General features: G+C 41.4%; 1 protein-coding gene across 5 annotated transcripts in view; it reads right to left on the bottom strand.

Moving 5' to 3' along the window:
• Positions 1-18225, bottom strand: part of hipk2 (homeodomain interacting protein kinase 2) — an 87053-nt gene that overhangs the window by 52817 nt on the left and 16011 nt on the right. For 3 of the 5 annotated variants that reach the window (XM_026926929.3, XM_026926930.3, XM_026926933.3), the window contains exon 2: positions 8172-9321. In XM_026926929.3, coding sequence (XP_026782730.2) covers positions 8172-9321 — 1150 coding nt within the window. Of the gene's footprint in view, positions 1-8171; positions 9322-14696; positions 14950-18225 lie in introns of those variants that run through there. The other 2 variants (XM_026926931.3, XM_053235059.1) reach the window with 2 other exon arrangements.

Below are 18225 nucleotides of genomic sequence, written 5' to 3'. Positions count from 1 at the left end.
AGTATCTTAACCCATATGCAAATACAGCAGAGACAAGACCTATAATGCATGCAGCAGAGACCTCAATTTAGCCTCAATCCTAGCTCTATACATATACTCTATCCCATCTATTCTCTCTCATAATAGTACTGAGATCCTTCAGGCTCTGAAGACTCTATTCACTGGACTGATAACAGCATGCAGCTGCGGTGGATGGTATTTGTCCGCACACTGACCCCAAAAGGGGTGCAGAAAACAGCAACAGTATCTGCAGACATGCAGTCTTTAAGGTTGACATGTTCCTTTAAGTTTTCCGATGAAAGGAGCTGGACTTGGTTTAATGAGAAACACTTTTTCCACCAGGCTCAGGCCACCGTAATGGGCCTGTCCACAGATAAGCAGGCATTCCAGGCAAGGCTCATTGCATGCAGCACATTTAAAATGCTAACCACTTTAATTATTAACAAGGATTCAATGCATGGGTAATTATTTTCCAAACAAAGTGTGCCCCCAGCCCAAACTACTGCAATTTGATCTATGGTGATACAATTCAGCACCACATAGCTTTTAATCATCTTATATTATTTATTAACCTGGGAGGAATAAGCCTGGATGGCCACTCGGTTATGATAATAACAGCAGCATAAAGATCTCGCAAGTGATGTGCTGGTGTTATAAATCTAGGAGAACTGGCTAGAGGGAGACTTGGAAAATCTAGTAGTAATCAAAAAACTACTGGATGGCATGTTAATTTTTAACATTGATGATTGACAGCACCGATTAATGCCATTAGTTTGTGGTCAGCTGAAAAGAATAGCAAAGGGCAGGGTTAGTAATAGTAAACTGAAGATTAGTAGAGAGAGGGGCAGCCCAGGCCAGACTCAGAAGAGACCTCAGAAGGGCCTCAGCTGGCACAACTAGCTGGGTCTGGTGTAAATTAGCCAAACTATTTACCCTTGTACGCACATTAGCAAATTCTTCCAATTGAGAAAACAAATGCATCTGCTTTGTTCGGTGGGGTTCATGGGAAACTGCACGGCTGCCTGAGAGCCAGACATTTGCTATGACCATGGCTGACGAAAGAGGCCTGTTGACTCATTTGCAGTGTCCTACTGCCCATAAAATCTGGCTGCAGGGAGTGACTTCAGAGAACAGCTTCCTGAAGAACCTGGTGCTCCCACGTCAACTTGCACAGTATAAGTGGTGCGGTAGAAATAAAACAGTGCCAAACCAACTTTATTGTTAGCAAAAGGCAAGTTCTAAAGTTTAAGTGTGGTCTGGAGACAATCCGTAGTTTACTTAGTCTAGTGAAAAGATAAAATGATAAACAGTTAAACAGCAAAAGACATCTGCTGCTATCAATCTGTCGACTTGAAATCTAACAACAAATTAAAAAGGCAAATCGCAAAGGCATTCAGAAAGCTGTAAAGGGCAAACAAGCTCTTGGTTTGCCCTTCTGGCTGAGCAGGCACAACATGGGGCTGTGAACATAATTACCATGGGGATGAAATGAAACCTTTGCATGAAGTCCACTTAAATAAACCTGCAAAGAAAAGGCAACAGTGAAAGAAAGCACAAGAATTGCTAATACTGTTCTACATAATCAGAATTTATTAAACCATATTTCCAGAATCCATTCTCCTTCTCATTGTTCTCAGAGTAATGACGTGATATCAATGCCTGGCAAAATGACTTAGCAATCAGCTGAGTGTTCATATACTCGACTAACAGGAGTTAATTAGCTACTTGTCTCATGCTCCAATGGTGAAGCGAGTAGCCCACAGCCAAATTAGATGAGCTCTTGGTTATTACATTCCTGTCAATCATCTTCACGAGAGGTTGAGTGTCATCAAACTCAGTCTTGAGAGAACCAGAAAGAAAACATCTTTTCGTTACCCCATCTGCCTTTGCACCTCATGTACAACACCTCATAGTTCAACTGCTCTGATTTTTCCCCTAAACTGACAAAATATCACCAATGCAAAATTAATTAGCATAATATTTTGTGACTTTAAAGAGATAACTATATGTATTCAATTCAGTAAAAGCAGTAAGTAAAAACTAACCCAGAATCATCCCATTGAAAGACTCATGGGTAATGATTCTGTACAGGTAAACATCACATGTGCTTGCCAAAAGCAGACCCTCATTCTCAGATTCAAATTTGGCTGTGAGTAACAGGATCCCGCCATTCTCGCACTACAGAATAAAAAGACACCTTACGTACGCTTGACAGAACAGTAACTAGTGGCAACCTCATTCATTAGCGTGCTCTTTAATACCTGCCACAGATCTGCAGTAAATGTCCTGGAACGGCGGTTCATTTATAAACAAAAGATAGCAGGTTCAGACTGGGAACATCAGGGCTTACTTTTATGGGAAAAAAAGAATGGTTCTCTGTAAAATTCTAAATCTAGCTATATGCATAAGGGCTTGTTTCAGTTACATGTTATGCCGTTTGGACTGCACGGTGCACCATTAATCTCTGACATGCATAGATCCTAATCTAGATGTTGAGGGCTATGCAATGTTGTCCATAAGGATTGAGATTTTGTTAAGTGCTGCAGAGGTTTATGGCCCTCTGGGTGTGAATCATGTCCATTAAGAGGACAAAGAATGCACTTTGTGATGTTTCTTCCTGAGGACATCCCTAGGGCTTGGCCACTGCTGCTCTCTGTCCTTCGGCCAGTGTTCCTCTTATCTCACACACACACACACACACACACACACACACATACACACAGATGCACAGAATGCACCAACATATCTTGCTTATCCTCGTATTATGGCAGCACAGTTTACTGCCAACATTAGCATTTTGATTGATGGGAGACAATAAATAGATCCCTGGATAGAAACCCTCTGGTTAGTCATTAGTACCTTGTTATTCATAAGGCAGCAAGGTCACAAGCAACTGATGCATCTTTGAGCTGAATTTCAGCCAGTGCTAAGGAAAAGTGCAGGACATGTCTTCTCCCCTTCCTATATTAAGGCTCTGACGTCTACACGGTATTGACTGACATGCTGAGAGGCCATACTGTCTCTTCCTCTGTGACCTCCGGCTGCCATGACTCATACTCCCGAACTAAGCAGGACCCTCTATGTGTGTATCACTGCTGAGAAATGACGACAGCAGGGGGAAGAAGAGACACAGTGACAGAGACAGTGAAACTATAGACATGCTAGAGTAATCAGCTTCCCTCATTCCAACCACAACCATGTAAATGTTGCAACATGGCTGACAGCAGCAATTTCACATAAGCCCCAAACTTTAATCAGAGCATACAGTGCACTTAAAGCCCCCTTTTTCAATTACAGATAAATGGAGTAAGGAAGCTTAACTGGGACATGGCAATAATCCTCTTTTTTCTGGTCCTGAGTAATGCAACCAGCTTTATCTGTTACATCATTAGCTAGTGGACATGGCTGTGAGAAAAGACGGAGTTCAGCTGATGTAACCTGAACAAGCAGGACTCCACCATGGAGTCTACCTTGTAGTCTAGGAAGCTCCAAAAAGGCCTAGAAAGTAGTGAAAGTGTCTTCTGTGTCAGTTACCATAGTGAAATAGCTTGCAAATATGGCATTAGAAATATGACATGGTATTCGTTAACACATTTATTCAATCTTCAGTAACTGCTTCATCCTCATCAGAGTCATGATGGATCTGGAGTCTTTCCCAGGAACACCACGCAGGAGGTGGGAATACACCCTGGATGAGACAACGGTCCACCGCACGGCACTATGCACACACATTCGTACCTAGGGGCAATGTAGAGTAGCCAAACCAGCTACCAGCATGTTTTCGGGAGGGGAGAGGAAACCAGAGTACCTGAAAGAAACCCATGCAGACACGGGTAGAACATGTGAGACACCACACAGACAGTAAACTCAGCTCAGGATTGAATCAAGGACCATGAAGCTGTGCAGTGGCAATGCTACCCACTGAACCACCATGATGATACAGCATCACAAGCTAACTCAAGACATAAATAGCTTTGCGTAATTGCTATGTCATGTGCCCAGCCTTAAGTTACCAAATCACACTAACATATATGCAGCTTACCATCGGTGTGCAAATGCTTACTTTGATTATTATTGCTCAGTTTACTTGTGTCAATATACCCCAGATGAAAAATCTATATTTGAAAATGTAGCTACAGCCTCCTGATGTAAGCTCTTAAATCCAATACAGCACAAATGCTCATGTCCAATAGATCAAATTCCATCAGAACAGACAGGCTGAGAACTCGCAGTAAGTAGAGCCTGTAAAGATATGAAGATCAGCTGATTGAGTCTGAGCTGCCAGTGCCAGCAGTCATTTACAGTGAGTGAGGAACAGCAAGAGTAGGAAAGAAATCTCTAACTCTAACTACTCTGTCTTCCACAATCACTTTTATAGTTGACAGCACATTTTAAAAGGAAATGTTTGGAAACCAGGAAGTAGTTAGAAATAAGTAAACAAGGGACACCCTGTCATATCAGAGGCCATGGGTAATTGCCCAACGGATTTAAAAGCAAGGGCAGAATAAATGACAAGAAGACGCAGAATGAATAAAGCATGAATAAACATGCCTTTATGTAACAGTTCTTATGAAAAGCTTCTTCTTCCAACAGAAACATTTACTCATCAGAATGTATGAATGAATTGCAAAGGCACTGGCTGTCCACAAATTACCTCACCATTGCCCCCCTCCCCATTTTGCTGATTATATACCATTTACAAATCAATGTAGATTTACAGGACTGAGAAGGACTGAAAGATGGAATGCTGGTTTCCTCTCCAGAGAGGCTTTACTTTTTTTCTCTCTTGTGGTCTCCTTCTTTGCCAAATCAGCAGGGAGACTCACTGACTATCTGTTTTCAAATCTGATCTGAGATGGGAAATCAGTCATGTATTCTCAAGGAGCTTCAACAGTGGCAGCAATTTATCACAGTATTTGCAGCAGATTCTTCCAAAGACCTAGCCTTTCTGTTGCTCACCCACCTGAGCACTCACAATGTGAGAGATAGGAGAAAGAGAGAGAGAGAGAGAGAGAGAGAGAGAGTGAGAGAGAAACCCCGTTTTAGCTGAATAAGACCTCTATTAAACAGACGGTATATGCCAGAAACAGTGTGATCTTTCCCTGAGGAGGTGAAACCTGTAGGAGGCTGCTCCACGTGGGTCACTGCTGGAGCTGAAGAGCAGTGTGCGAGTGTATGAACATGCATATGTGAATGTAGCTCTTAGAAGAGGCAAAAAAAGAAGCAAAAGCCCATGGATCTGTGGGAAGGGGTTAACATGGATTACGGTCTGAGTGAGGTCTGATCTCTTTCTCTGATATTATCTCTTATCTCTTTGAGCTACATATTGACAGACTACATACAACTGTATATTCTTGGAAAAACAGACAGACACACGGCTGGTAAGTGCTAACTAATAAAAGTCTGCTCAGTGTCAGATGTATTTTTCCTCTTCATCCCTGCCAAGAAGAAATTAAGGGGATCATCCTTTCTGTGCACTCCCACACAGGACAAGACTCACGGCTGCTGGTAATTACACTTCACAGCCCACTCTTTGCACATAACTGACCTTGTTCACCCACGTCTCGCTATAACGCAACACATGCATGCATGCCCAATATCATGATATACAGAGAGGTCTATAAGTAAGAACATTTTGGCTCTGTACTCTAGCACATTAGATTTGAAATGACATGACTACAAACTTAAAGTACACACTGTCAGCTTTAATTTAAGGGTTTGCACCAGGAGTGTAATCCAGTCTGAAGCAGAGTGTATACTGTGTCTAGTCCCCCTTGAACGACCCCACCTGAATGCATCAGTCATCACTGTTTTTAAAGAAAGGACAGTGCAATATATACAGCATCATTATAGAAAATGTGAGTGAATAGCACTATAATCTGCTGCAGGCATAAACCCTGATGTTTTCTGTTACACAGCAAAGTAAATGTCAAGCTAACCCACTCTATAATTATCTATCACACTACTAATGTGAAAACCAAAAATTGCATTTAGTTGGTAATTTATTCATTCATTCATCTTGAGTAACCATTATATCCTGATTAGGGTGGCGGCAGATCCGGAGCCTATCACCGGAATACATCCAGGAATACACCCTGGCTGGATGCAGAGCACACACACACACACACACACACACACACACAGGGAAAATTTAGCCGATCCAACTACAAGCATGTTTTTGGGAGGTGGAAGGAAACCAGAAAACCCAGAGGAAACTCACGTGGTCATGGGGAGAACTCCAAACAAACAGTACCTAAGCTTAGGAATGAATTGAGGTCCCTGGAGCTGTGAGGCAGCAAAACTACCCTCTGCACCAGCATGCCATCCTAGGTAGTAATTCACAGTATTCACAGAAGGTTCCATTTCAAACCAAATCATTTTTATAAAGTAATTAAGTGATTGTGGTTTTATAAAATCTACATGTCTGGTGGTTAATACATGACTGGATATTCTGAAAAATCCCTGATATCAGTTCAAACAGAATTACCCGAGAATTATCAAAACTTGCCCAGTTAAATCGTGTGACCATGCTTTATTCTCCCAGGCCTGTTATTGATTTAACCAGGATTTGATACAGCACAAAATTGTGGCTATTCTATGGATATATGCATAAACTCATCATTAAATTCAATATATGCAGGTAGCAGAGTATTTGTGGGATTCTGAGTTTGCACATTAACAGAACCACACAGAATTGACAATCCTTTTTATGTATAAGTATCTCCTTTTTAAATGACCAAAAGTAATTAGACTAATGGTTTCTCATTTTTTAATAACCAACTATGTTCCTATGTCATTAGTTCATGCAAAAGCGTGCAGAGATTCAAAATAACAACAACAAAAAAAAAACTGTGTCACTGAGCAATTATTTATAGACTGCATTGTTTCTCTACAGATGACAAAACTGCACTGCACCCACTGCACATACTGCAAAGTAACAGCCAAATATGTGCCACTTAAGAAAATATTAAGAATACATCTATGTGTATCTCTGAAAGATCTCAAATAAATGAGGACAGAACATTTAATTAAATGCTCATCTGCACTGACCCAGTTTTCTTTCTTTCTTTTTTTTTTTTCTTTTTTATAGCTTGTGATTTTCACGCATATACATTCTCCAAAATAGTGCTTGTTGCAATGTTAAATATTTCTACAGGCTTGAAGCAAGTTTAAAAATTTTCCAAGTGTTTTTTTTTTTCACTCACTTCCACGCACATTCCCAAACAAAACATTTGCCATGTTAGGATTCTGACCTCATTAACATTAATTAGTAACACTGGCCCTTGCATCCTCAAAGCAACACCTCAGAAAACAAGATGAACATCTGGCGGTACTCAAACTGACCTCCTCAGGGGTTTTCTTGCACGGTCATGTAACTTTCACACACTCAGACTATGATCTGACTCAATCAGACCCCAACAATGCAGGCTTCTGTTTTAACAGTCCTGACTCCTGATGAAATCCTCACCTATTCATTAAAACCTAAACACAGCTATATCAAAATGAAAACTAAGAGTAAAGAAATTGTAAGCTTTCAAGCGAGTCATCTGTTTCTAATGTTGGCGTTCTGGTGTGGATTACAGCGAGGCATTACTGCAGAACTCGGTCTGACCCCATATCCTACACCCCTGGGGAGACAATTTGCAATGACGTTAGGGTCAGGTGAAGGAAGGGGCACGTGCCTAAATGCAACAAGCCCAATTTTAAGGCTACTTTTCAATGCCCAATTTCTGTAGGCTGTTTTTCTAAAAAAAAAAAAAAAAATCCTAAAAAAAAAAAAGTTACACATAGTCCAAATATGAAATGCAAGACATTGACAAAAATGCATCTGCATCACATATCCCAGATCTATTAAACTTTACCATGTTGTAGAGAACAAACATCTTTAATCTTCAATCTTCAGATGACTTGCTTGTTTTAGCATACTAAGCTTAATAAGAAGCTGAATCCTCAGCGTGCCTGTAAGTATTTTTGGTATCTCACAGTCTAAACTCTGAAATTTAACTCAGAAAAAAAATAATATAATCCGAAAAGTACAAAAATGACCCCAGTTAACCATCTACAAATAATTTTCTCACTCAAGATCTGAGCCATTAACACATAGTGAAGTGTTTGAAAAAAGAAAATAAATTTAGTAAGAGATGCTGAATCTAAAACATAAACTGTATTACCTGTAGTATCTGGACTGGAGGTAAGTTGAGCACACAGCTTTGGACACATGACTGGCAGAGCCAAAGTCGATGACTTTGACTCTGTAGGGTTGCCGAGCAGGGTCCACCAGCATGATATTCTCAGGCTTCAGGTCAGCATGAATCAGACCCAGACTCTTCAGCTTCATCAGCGCTGTAGCCACCTGCTGCAGAATGGGCCGGATGTACTTGAGAGGCAGCGGGCTGAACTTGTTCTGCTTGAGGAAGTCGTACAGGTTCTGCTCCAACATCTCAAAGACCAGGCACGTGTGGTTCTTGTGCTGGAAGCACTCATATGCCCGCACAAAGTTGTAGTCATCTGCACTCTCTGTGCTAAGGCGTGCCAGGATGCTGACCTCGATCTGGCCTTGGCGTGCGTATGATGGGTGGTTCTTCAGGATCTTGATGGCCACAATCTCACTGGTGCCACGTTTCCAGCACTTCACCACCTGCCCAAAGGTGCCTCGGCCTAAGAACTCCAGCACCTCATATGTGTTGGTCATGGAGCACAGAACCTCATGCTGCAGGAGCTGATAGTCACCCTCGCTGTTGGCGCCACTGGTCTTGGATGTGGCTGTTGTGGAGGCGGTGGCCACAGTGCCCGTTGGGCCGCTCTGGCCATTGTTCTGGAGCATCGGCGCTGCTGGAGGCTGCTGCAGCTCCTCCACCACGTGCACGCTGCTTCCACTGCCGTTGTTGTTGTCTAGCTCCTCACTCTTGCGCTTAAGCCCGCATCGCTGGTACGTATCCAGCAAGCTCACAGTGCTGCGCCGTGTCAGGTTGTGCCCTCCGCTGCCACTGCCACTACTGCTGCCCGTGCTCCCCAAAAGCTGGCCGGCCACCCCAGACGTGCTACTCGCCGAGGCAACCACAATGTGGCCAGAGCTGGCGGGGAAGAGGAGAGCCTGCTCGTATGGCAGGGAGGAGTTGGAGACCTGGAGCGAGGCAGCGTTGAGGCCCACTGGGGCAGCAGACACGCTCTGCTTGCTGTTCTGACCGTAGACCTTGCTGTGTGTGCCGTACCCTGTCATATCCCAGTTGCAACTTTGCTCCACCTTCAGTTTCTTCACGCTAAAGAAGGCACTTGACTGGAGAGTGTGGGGGGAAAAGACTTGCACTTGCGAGGCCATACCTGAAGAAAAACAGAAGGGATGGGGGGAGATACCAAGAAGAGTGAATATGAGCCTGGCTTGAAGCTTGAGCGTAAGCTTTAAATAATAGCAGTACATGTCAAGGCAGGCCATTGTAAGAGTCCTGATGCTAATTTATTGCATAGATCCTTGCTGTTCATATTTCTGTTCATTACTTGCCAATTTCGAGATTAGACACTAATGGTACAAGTGTCTGCTTCAGTGCAGCATCTGGTCAAGAATACCTCAAGAGAAGTTTGAATCCAGTAAACAGACCTCCACAAAGTAAACCACTGAATGTGCAGTTGCTGTCTGCTAGTTGATCTAAATCCATCATTGATTGGCTTGTGTAAGAAAATTAAGAAAAAGTTTAATTTACTGTTTTTAAAGAGAATGCACACATTGATACGTGTATGTCTGGAGAAAACTGTTGAATAGATGTAAAAATGTTCTTAAATATATAATTTCTTTATATGGGAGACCAACAGAGGAATGATTTAAATGTGTGCTACTGATATATGTAGAGGAAATACCATTTCTATACTGCTCCCATAAGGAATTCTGTAAACATCTTGATGTTCCATCATGTCAGGTCTTATCAAATCCAAGGCCTTAGAAAGTAACGAGAGTCTAAAGGAATGATTGCAATTTCCTCTGAAAGGACGACCACTCGGCCTGTGCATACGATGCACTGCACTATTTACTTAAGGGGCAAACACCCGGCTTTTATAGACATATCAAGAAAAACAACCAAGGAACATTTGAACTGTATCTTCACCTCAAATCCTAAAAAAACACACAACAAAAGCAGAACACTGGAGCTCCTGGGAACTCTCGGCTTCAGAATAAGCAGCGCTTCTCCAAGCAAACAACAGCCCAAATATAGCCCTCTCAAACTGCGCTGTTTGTAGCACTAAAATAATGATTACAGCACAAGAAGGATTACACAAAGGGGATACAGCACTGCTCTACTTACAGATTCGCCAATGTGGACCAAATTAGTGATCTGACAAATCAAAGGTACCTCCTGCGGACACTGTGAGTCATGCACACAACTCTCACACACCTGGAGAAACAGCTAACTGACACAGGAGCCTGCAGTACACAGCAGAAACACACACACACACGCACACACACACACACACAGCAGGAAGAATTCATATTGCATTAGGCAGCCCTTTTTTCCTCTTTCTGTTTTCTTGTGCCAGCAAGTCTCAATTATGCTAATCTATTACCTGCATGAATTGAATTAATTCACATTTCTGTGAGATGAATATACAAGTGATGCTCTAAATCCTGCTCCCTCGTCCCCTGTAACTATAAACTATTCCACATCAGTGCTGACTCTGTGGCATAAAGACATGCTGATGAATTAAACACACTACTGAGTGGTAGATTGTGTGTCCTGATTTTGACATATGCAAACATTACACTTTTGTAAAATCGGGTTAAGCATGCTAAAGTTAGTGAATATAATGCAGCGCTGGCATTTTCTCTGATTTGAATGCATCAACACATTAAGCTTTGTCAGAGCAGAATTCAGCTATACACAGGACACACAGAACAATATGTTCTCTATATAATGGCTGGCCATTAAAATAACCACTTTCCCACTGTGGCTTATGAGAACACACGGAATCTCACTTGGTTTGAGGAATTCCTGGATGCAAGGACATTCCCAGGGCAGGAAACTGAGGGAGGATGCTTAGCAGGGTCACTTTGTCATTATTATGCAGTTCTGAATTGTGCTGATAGCTACAGTTTCAAAACCAGCCTCCCATTCGGGCACTCCCTTTCCCCCCGCTTTAATCGCACATCTCTTCTCCTCCTCTGCTTGTTCCTGCAGATGAGCGGTGTCAGTTCTGACAGGCACACCGATACTACAGTCCTCTGCTCTTATACTAAACGCCTGAGGATATTTCTGTTGCTTTTAAACTTGCACTCTATGTTGCACGCTTCTGCCTATATATGCACTAAGATCTATGTTAGCATGCTGATGAAGCAAGTAAAGAAGCACCTCTGCTAGAGCTATTAGAAGCATGGCCTTATATTAATCCTATAAACCACTGGGCTAGATGTCACTCATTGGATTATGTTTTTCTCTGACAGGACTACTCTAAAAATAAGTTGGATGTGATTGGGAGTGGTGGATTGCTGTGAGTACATTTCTGCATGTTAGAAAGCCAGACTGTGAGGCAGTGAGTCCCCAAAGACCGTAGCCCAGGGGTCATCAACTGGCGGACTGTGTTCTGCATGCAGATCTAGCAAATTATTTCAGCGGACCAAACCGAGTTCCTAAAAAAATGCTCTTGAAGAGCCAATAATCTTATGAAAGAAAACTGACTGTAGTTCAGTGACTCTACTTTTCTAAACTAAACATGAACCAACACGGTTTCTGTACCAGATCCTCTGTTGCGGCTTATCCAATCACATGCATTTTTGTATATTATTTAGCTGCAGGCAGCTTGTTTAAAAAAGTTGAGGATGAAAGCAATGTTTAAAGACAACTGGACAGAGAAGTATGCTTTTATTCTGCACTTCAAGTTCAAAACAGATGTCTCCTCTGTTCAGGGTCCATAGAAGTAGTAAAAAGTGGTAATGTTAAGCACCAAAACAAAACATAAAAACAAAACATAACCACAACAGTAAACCATTAAAAGATACCATTCAGTCATGTTAGTTTCTCATCCAGACCTTTCTGATTTGATGTAACTGGACATTTAAAAAAATTTTGTTAAATACCCCTACTATAGCTGTTTACAGAGAACATCCATGGAATTTGCACCAGTTGACCAGTCTGGCAATTCAGTCCTCAAGGCATGTCACTCAGATTACGAGTGTTTAAGAAAACTAGCCTAGTTTCATTACGCAGGGTTCCCCAATATTCACTTACTGCAATTACTGATTGTTTGAAAGAGCTTTGCTAAGCTAAAATCTGTAAATGCTATACCCCGTCCACAATGCCAGTCAACAGAAACGAACTAGAGTTCATGTCCTCTTTCGACTCTGGGAGTACACATTTAAGACTTGCTTGTTACTCAAACACACCCTGTGAAAAATGCTGATAAGTCATTTCAAGTACAAATTGAGAGTTCACATAGCAAGAATCTTATCTCTTAACAGCATGCATCCGCAACAATGCGTTCGGTTCCATTTGACTTCAGTCTCTCAACGGTTAGTTATTCATAAGTGTTTATGGTTTGGACTACGACCACGTGCCCTCTGTTGTTGCTGGGCTCATTTTCACAGCCTGCATTGTATAACAAGTTCAAAACACAGCCAGTGAAGTTTATATAAATTTTTGAACTCTGTGGCAGGTATAAATCTGTTATGGTCCATTGTTTAAGAATACTGGAATGCAGGCATTTATCATACCTGACAAGAAATGCACTATTTTAAGGCGCTGCCTCAGAGCATATTAAAGGACTACTTTCCTGTGCTTTCCTGGTGAAACACTAATGGTCAGTGATTTTGAGTTAGGTTATTTTTCTGTCAAGGATAAGCTAATCTGTCTTTTTTGGTGGGCAGAGGATCAAAAAGGCCACGTCTGACAGGAGAAGTAGGAGACAGGACAGGGCTTTATGTGTGCCTGGTCTTTATGAGGCTCCATTATTGGCTCCTGTAACGACCTGAAGATAAACAGACCTATAAAAAGAGCTATGACAAACTATCTGTCATTTAAATCAATCTGGCATTGGTTTTCTAAAAGCACAGCAATCTTCATTACAGCAAGCCTCACTTTACATCCACCCTCTGATACTTATACTTGAAAACTTCTAAGAAGCTTCTAAAATCCCTGTGCAATTTTTCATGCTGCTCTCTGAAGAATATCCAGACAGCTACAAAGCGAGACCTTGATTTTGTCTGATATTCAGAAGCAGGTTATATAAGAACAACACCTGGTTTCAAATACATCATCTACATTAAACAGTAGTCTGAACTGTGACCATGGAACTTAAAGCTCATAACACAAACAAGGACAGAGAGAAAAGTCACATTTGGCTGAATGCATTGAGGAAGATCGTCGAGGGAAGAAAATCACTGGTTAATAAATTGACCTGGACGTGTCTAGACAAAGCCTAATCCCCTGTTGTTCAGAAAGATGGACATCGTACTGTGGTAAGTAAAGCAAAGTCCCTTCACCAAAGAGCTGTCTTTTTCTCTGTGGTCATCTCTTTTCTTCAGAATAACTTTTTCTCAGAATAATCTCCTCTGTTTTCTCTTGCTGTGCGCTCAACCTCATGAATCTATGAATTTATTAATCTTCAACCACATTAAAGTAAAACCCCAGAGAGAACTCTTTCTTAATGTTTTTTTTTTTTACAGAAACTATGAAACAGTGTTTGTTGACACTAAGAAGAACTTCTCACTTCTAACTGGTGCACCCATTAAAGTATTTCAACGGACTGAAATGTGCACTTTATGCACAAAATGTAGTAGAACTGTAGTAGAACTGATAAACATATGAAAAAAAAAACCTGGCTGTAGTTCAGCGACTCTAGTTGTCTAAACATGAACCATTGCGGCTTCTGTACCAGCTCCTCTGCTGCAGTTTATCTAGTCACGTGAATTTTAATTTATGTAACTGAATTTATGTAGCTGAGGAAGGGGAGAGTTTTCACAGACTTTCAGAGATCATTAAATTTACCTAACTGATGCAAAAAAATGATGCAAAAGCAGAATGTTTAAAGATAAATGGATGAAGAAGTACATGTTCATTTTTTATTCAGACGTGTCCATAGGGCACTAGTCAAATAAGGTAACGAAGTAGCACTAGGAGATAAACCATAACCAAATCAAATGAAATTATTTACAGCCATTAAGTAATCATTCATGGTTAAACATTAAAAGGTAAGTCATCACCATTCAGTCAAGATCTTTGTAAGAAATAAATTTTATGTATCTGGACTTTCACAAATTTTTGTTGAATACCCCCTAAACAGTGTTTTAACAGTGTTTCTTAAAAAGTGTACTCTTTAGCCTTCTCTATCCTCGAGGCTCACCTTCGCTCACTTTTATTTACAATTCCACCCACCATTAACTTTAAATCCAGCGCTCTCTCCTCAACCTTCCTTTCATGCCATCCTGCACATTCGTCACCTCTTCACCACTGAGCCCTTGCCCTTTTGTTCTTGTCTCTCCTCTCGTCTCCTTTTCTGTATCAATGACCCCGCTCACCTCTCTTCTCTCTCCGGCGCCCCACACCACATCCCCTACCCCCTCCTCCCTTTTCTCATCAAATGAAACACTATAATTCCTGGGAGAACAGAGGCAGGGAATGTCTGCTCTTTGTCTCTACCCATAAGAGTGTACATCTCTCGTCTTTGTGCAGTGAATGGACAGAGATCACACAAAGAAAGATTTCAGAAAGACTTACTGGGCTGCCCTGTTTTAAGTGCTGACCTTTGTCCTTGTCCTTATCCAGTAGGCTGGTATTGACCTCAAGAGTTAATCATATTTAGAGACCACATACCAGCATATTGTAGGCTCTCTGCATCTCTTGCTTTCTCCAAACCCCAACTGCACGAACAAGATCCATGAATTCGTTAAGGCCTTCCCGTAATGATATGTGGCCACTATCTGATTGTGCTATCTGAACTGAAACGAGACGAGCAGGCCAAGCAGCTGTGGCTGAAGAAGCAAAAGCCACTGACATGTGTTCCACTGGCCCCTGAGAAAGGAAAACAAACACGGCACTGTCACACGGAGCAGTGCCCTCAGCGTAGCCTGTTACTGACGGCTTTATCAGTCCTGTGTGTTTGCAAGAGAGAGGGAGGGGCCGTGCATCTGTGTGTGCAACTGACTTTCAGACATGGATGAGAGAGAATGTGAGAGAGTGCACGTATGAGGGTCCAGCATGACAAATTTTCCATAACTCAGGAACTCTTCTGGTTCACAAGGGGCAGCTGGAACAATCCTGATGAGCAGGAGTTGACTGAGCTAGAGGTGTGTATGGTCTGTTTTTTTAAATCTCGCTCTGGAAGGAATTCTGAACGATCCTGCCTGCGACCGCAAAAGGTTTGTCCAGTCCTGTCTGCTCAGTGCACCATTTGCACCTGTCAATGAGAGTTCCTGTTGGTTCTATTTCTATAAGTACAAACAAATTAGTCATTTAAACCACTGTGACCATGACCAGGATAAAGCAGTCACTGATAAATGAACGAAAGCTGTAAACGCTCTCATGTTAATGACTGTGGCCTTTCTTTGTCTTGTGAGCTTCATATCTGAATGCCCACTCACACACATGCAAGAAAAAAAAAAAGAATGACCTCAGTCCTGCCATTACACAACTGCTATCAGGATACCACACTGAGAGAGATCTCTAAACTATTTTCTACTAACTACGTAACTGATTTAAAATTTCCAATGCTTTACGTAAACTATCAAATCTTCAGTTTGTATATATGTGCGTGTATTAGAGCTGCCATTTATTACCTGTATTTATAGGAGTAACTTTCTTATACACCCAGTTTAGGCCTTGGCACTTTTTGAAAGCGTACACCGTTAAACATCTTTTATATATTAGCTCTAGAAGGACTTTCTAAAAAAGGAGACAGTCTTAGTTTAGCTCTATTCATGCTGTTAGTTTCTCAAAGTAGCATCTATAAATCAGCATCACGAACAAGTTTCTATCAGGTTTCTCTTCCTGAGAACTCGAACGTTTGTGTCGCACAGAGATATGATCACATTATAGTACCATGAATTTATTTACCGAAAACTACAGGCATATCATGATATGCAAATATGAAGTCAGGCTTTATACCGGTTTTAGCTGTCTTTATAATGATCCATTGCTTGCAGGATCACGCTATTTGGTTTACTTTTCTTTTTAACAGACTCCCAGAGCAACTAAAGTTGAAAAGACGTCAAAAGCATCCAACATTCTGTAATTGGTTTGGTTTAAACTGTTTAAAATGGAAAGTTTTTTCTTGTCCCTTCCCTGCACTTCTAAAAAAAAAAAACTCCCATTTTTGGATTTGTATTTATGGGTGGTTATTGTCAACTGTTCATAAGCTATTTACATCCCATGATGTCCTAGAATCTATGTGTGTGTGTGTGTGTGGGAGTGTGTGTGTGTGTGTGTGTGTAGTGTGTTTTGCAGGTTTGTGCTGTGCAGGTTGGCACTTCAAAGAGCAAAAACTGAGCAGCTTGCCAGACTCTAACCACAGAGCCACTGCACCAGAGCCAAGCCAGGGCAGAGATGAAATGAGAATAAGGCAACCTGCACGCGCGCACACACATACACACACACACACACACACACACACACACAGTGTTAGGTAGAACCACAACAGATGCAAACTATGCCCTGCAGCTACAAGATGGGCATGATATGGCCCAAGTTTACACTAACTCACTAAATTACATTACAATACATTATATTACATTAGCACAAGGCTACGAAGGTCTAAGGAAAAGTCTTATAGACTGAGATATAATCATGGTTTGGGCATCAGTGCTAAACAAAGTTTTCTCTAAAAACAGTAAATAAATCCATTTCCTTTTTGCCTTAATTTCATTATAGCAATCTTCTGGTTGAGACAGCATTTCCTGTAAAGCGTATTCTTTACAGTAAGCCTGTGCTGGAGAATACCACAAAGATAAACAGACATGGAGAACTGCACCCTTAACAAAAGCTGGTTCTTCATGATACTGATTGTATCAAAAACTAAAGATGCATGCTTGCATGTTTGTGTGTGTGTGTGTGTGTGTGTGTCCAGGAGTTCAAAGGTTCATGGAAAAAACAGGAGCTCATGGCTTCTTCACTTTCACCCATGCATAATGCTTCAGAGAGCTCGACTCCCAGGAACAGCAATCCCAAGAGCCCAGTAAAGCCCCAGTGCTCCATGGAACACACACACACACACACACACACACACACACACACAAAAAGATATACCTTTATGTGATATTTTATTAGACATCCACACATAAAATGTTAAATGTTAAAATGTTAAATAAAAAGTCTAAATGAAGCATGCAGGTGCTACACTTACTCCTGTTCTCCTCCAGCCACTAACTGAAAAGGAACCCTGCTTGTTGACTGCTATTATGCCAATTATCTGTAATTTAAAAGCCAATTTTCTTATGAATAGTCTCGTAATCAAAAATTTTCCAACTTCATTAGCCAATGGCAATGATCAAAAAAGCAAAACAACCAATTCTGTGATATATCAATCGCGTCTGTAATACCTCATTCCAATGAAAAACCAAAGGGCAATGTGATTTGTGGATATTCTGACATTTTCTTAGGAGGCAAGAATGGAATTAAAGGCCTAGGCAGAACATACGAGATACACACACACTCACACACAAAACAAAGGATTCAAAATAATGTAATCAGCGACTCCATCAGAGCCTGTGTGCAAGGAATTAATTGGTTTGGCAAAAAGCTGATGAACGACTTTGTGCACGGTTTGTAAATTTTTATTCCCTTTATAAAAGGAAAATTGGATAACAAAAGACACTGTGTTTTAGATGAGTACTACATGCTTTTTTCCTTTAATCATCGTCAAAAGGAATAAGCAGATGTAAGGCTGTGACCTTTAGGGATACAAGGAAAAAGCTGCACATCTTGGTAACCTGTTACAAGCCTCAGTGTAATAAGAAATCTAATCCAGTGCATCTAGAGGAGCCTCTTCTGAGCATCCTATCCTAGGTGTGTGTGATATAAAACTTCTCAATATTGTACTTGTGTGCACCACACACCTCTACACAGGCTGTAGTTATAACCCCCAGTCCAGTACAAGACACACCCTTATTGACAGAACATGTACTGCCTGATAGTTTAGCTGGTAACACATGTGGCTCTGAGGACAATCACACCCAAATGACAGACTGACAGGCCATGTACTAATCCTTGTAATCATATGCCTGGGAACATGCTGCAGTAGCCAGATGAGACC

This window comes from Pangasianodon hypophthalmus, chromosome 6 (assembly GCF_027358585.1).
Source record: "Pangasianodon hypophthalmus isolate fPanHyp1 chromosome 6, fPanHyp1.pri, whole genome shotgun sequence".
Classification (NCBI taxonomy): Eukaryota; Metazoa; Chordata; class Actinopteri; order Siluriformes; family Pangasiidae; genus Pangasianodon; species Pangasianodon hypophthalmus.
Note: the sequence above shows the minus strand (reverse complement) of the source record. Positions and strands in the feature narration are given on the sequence as shown.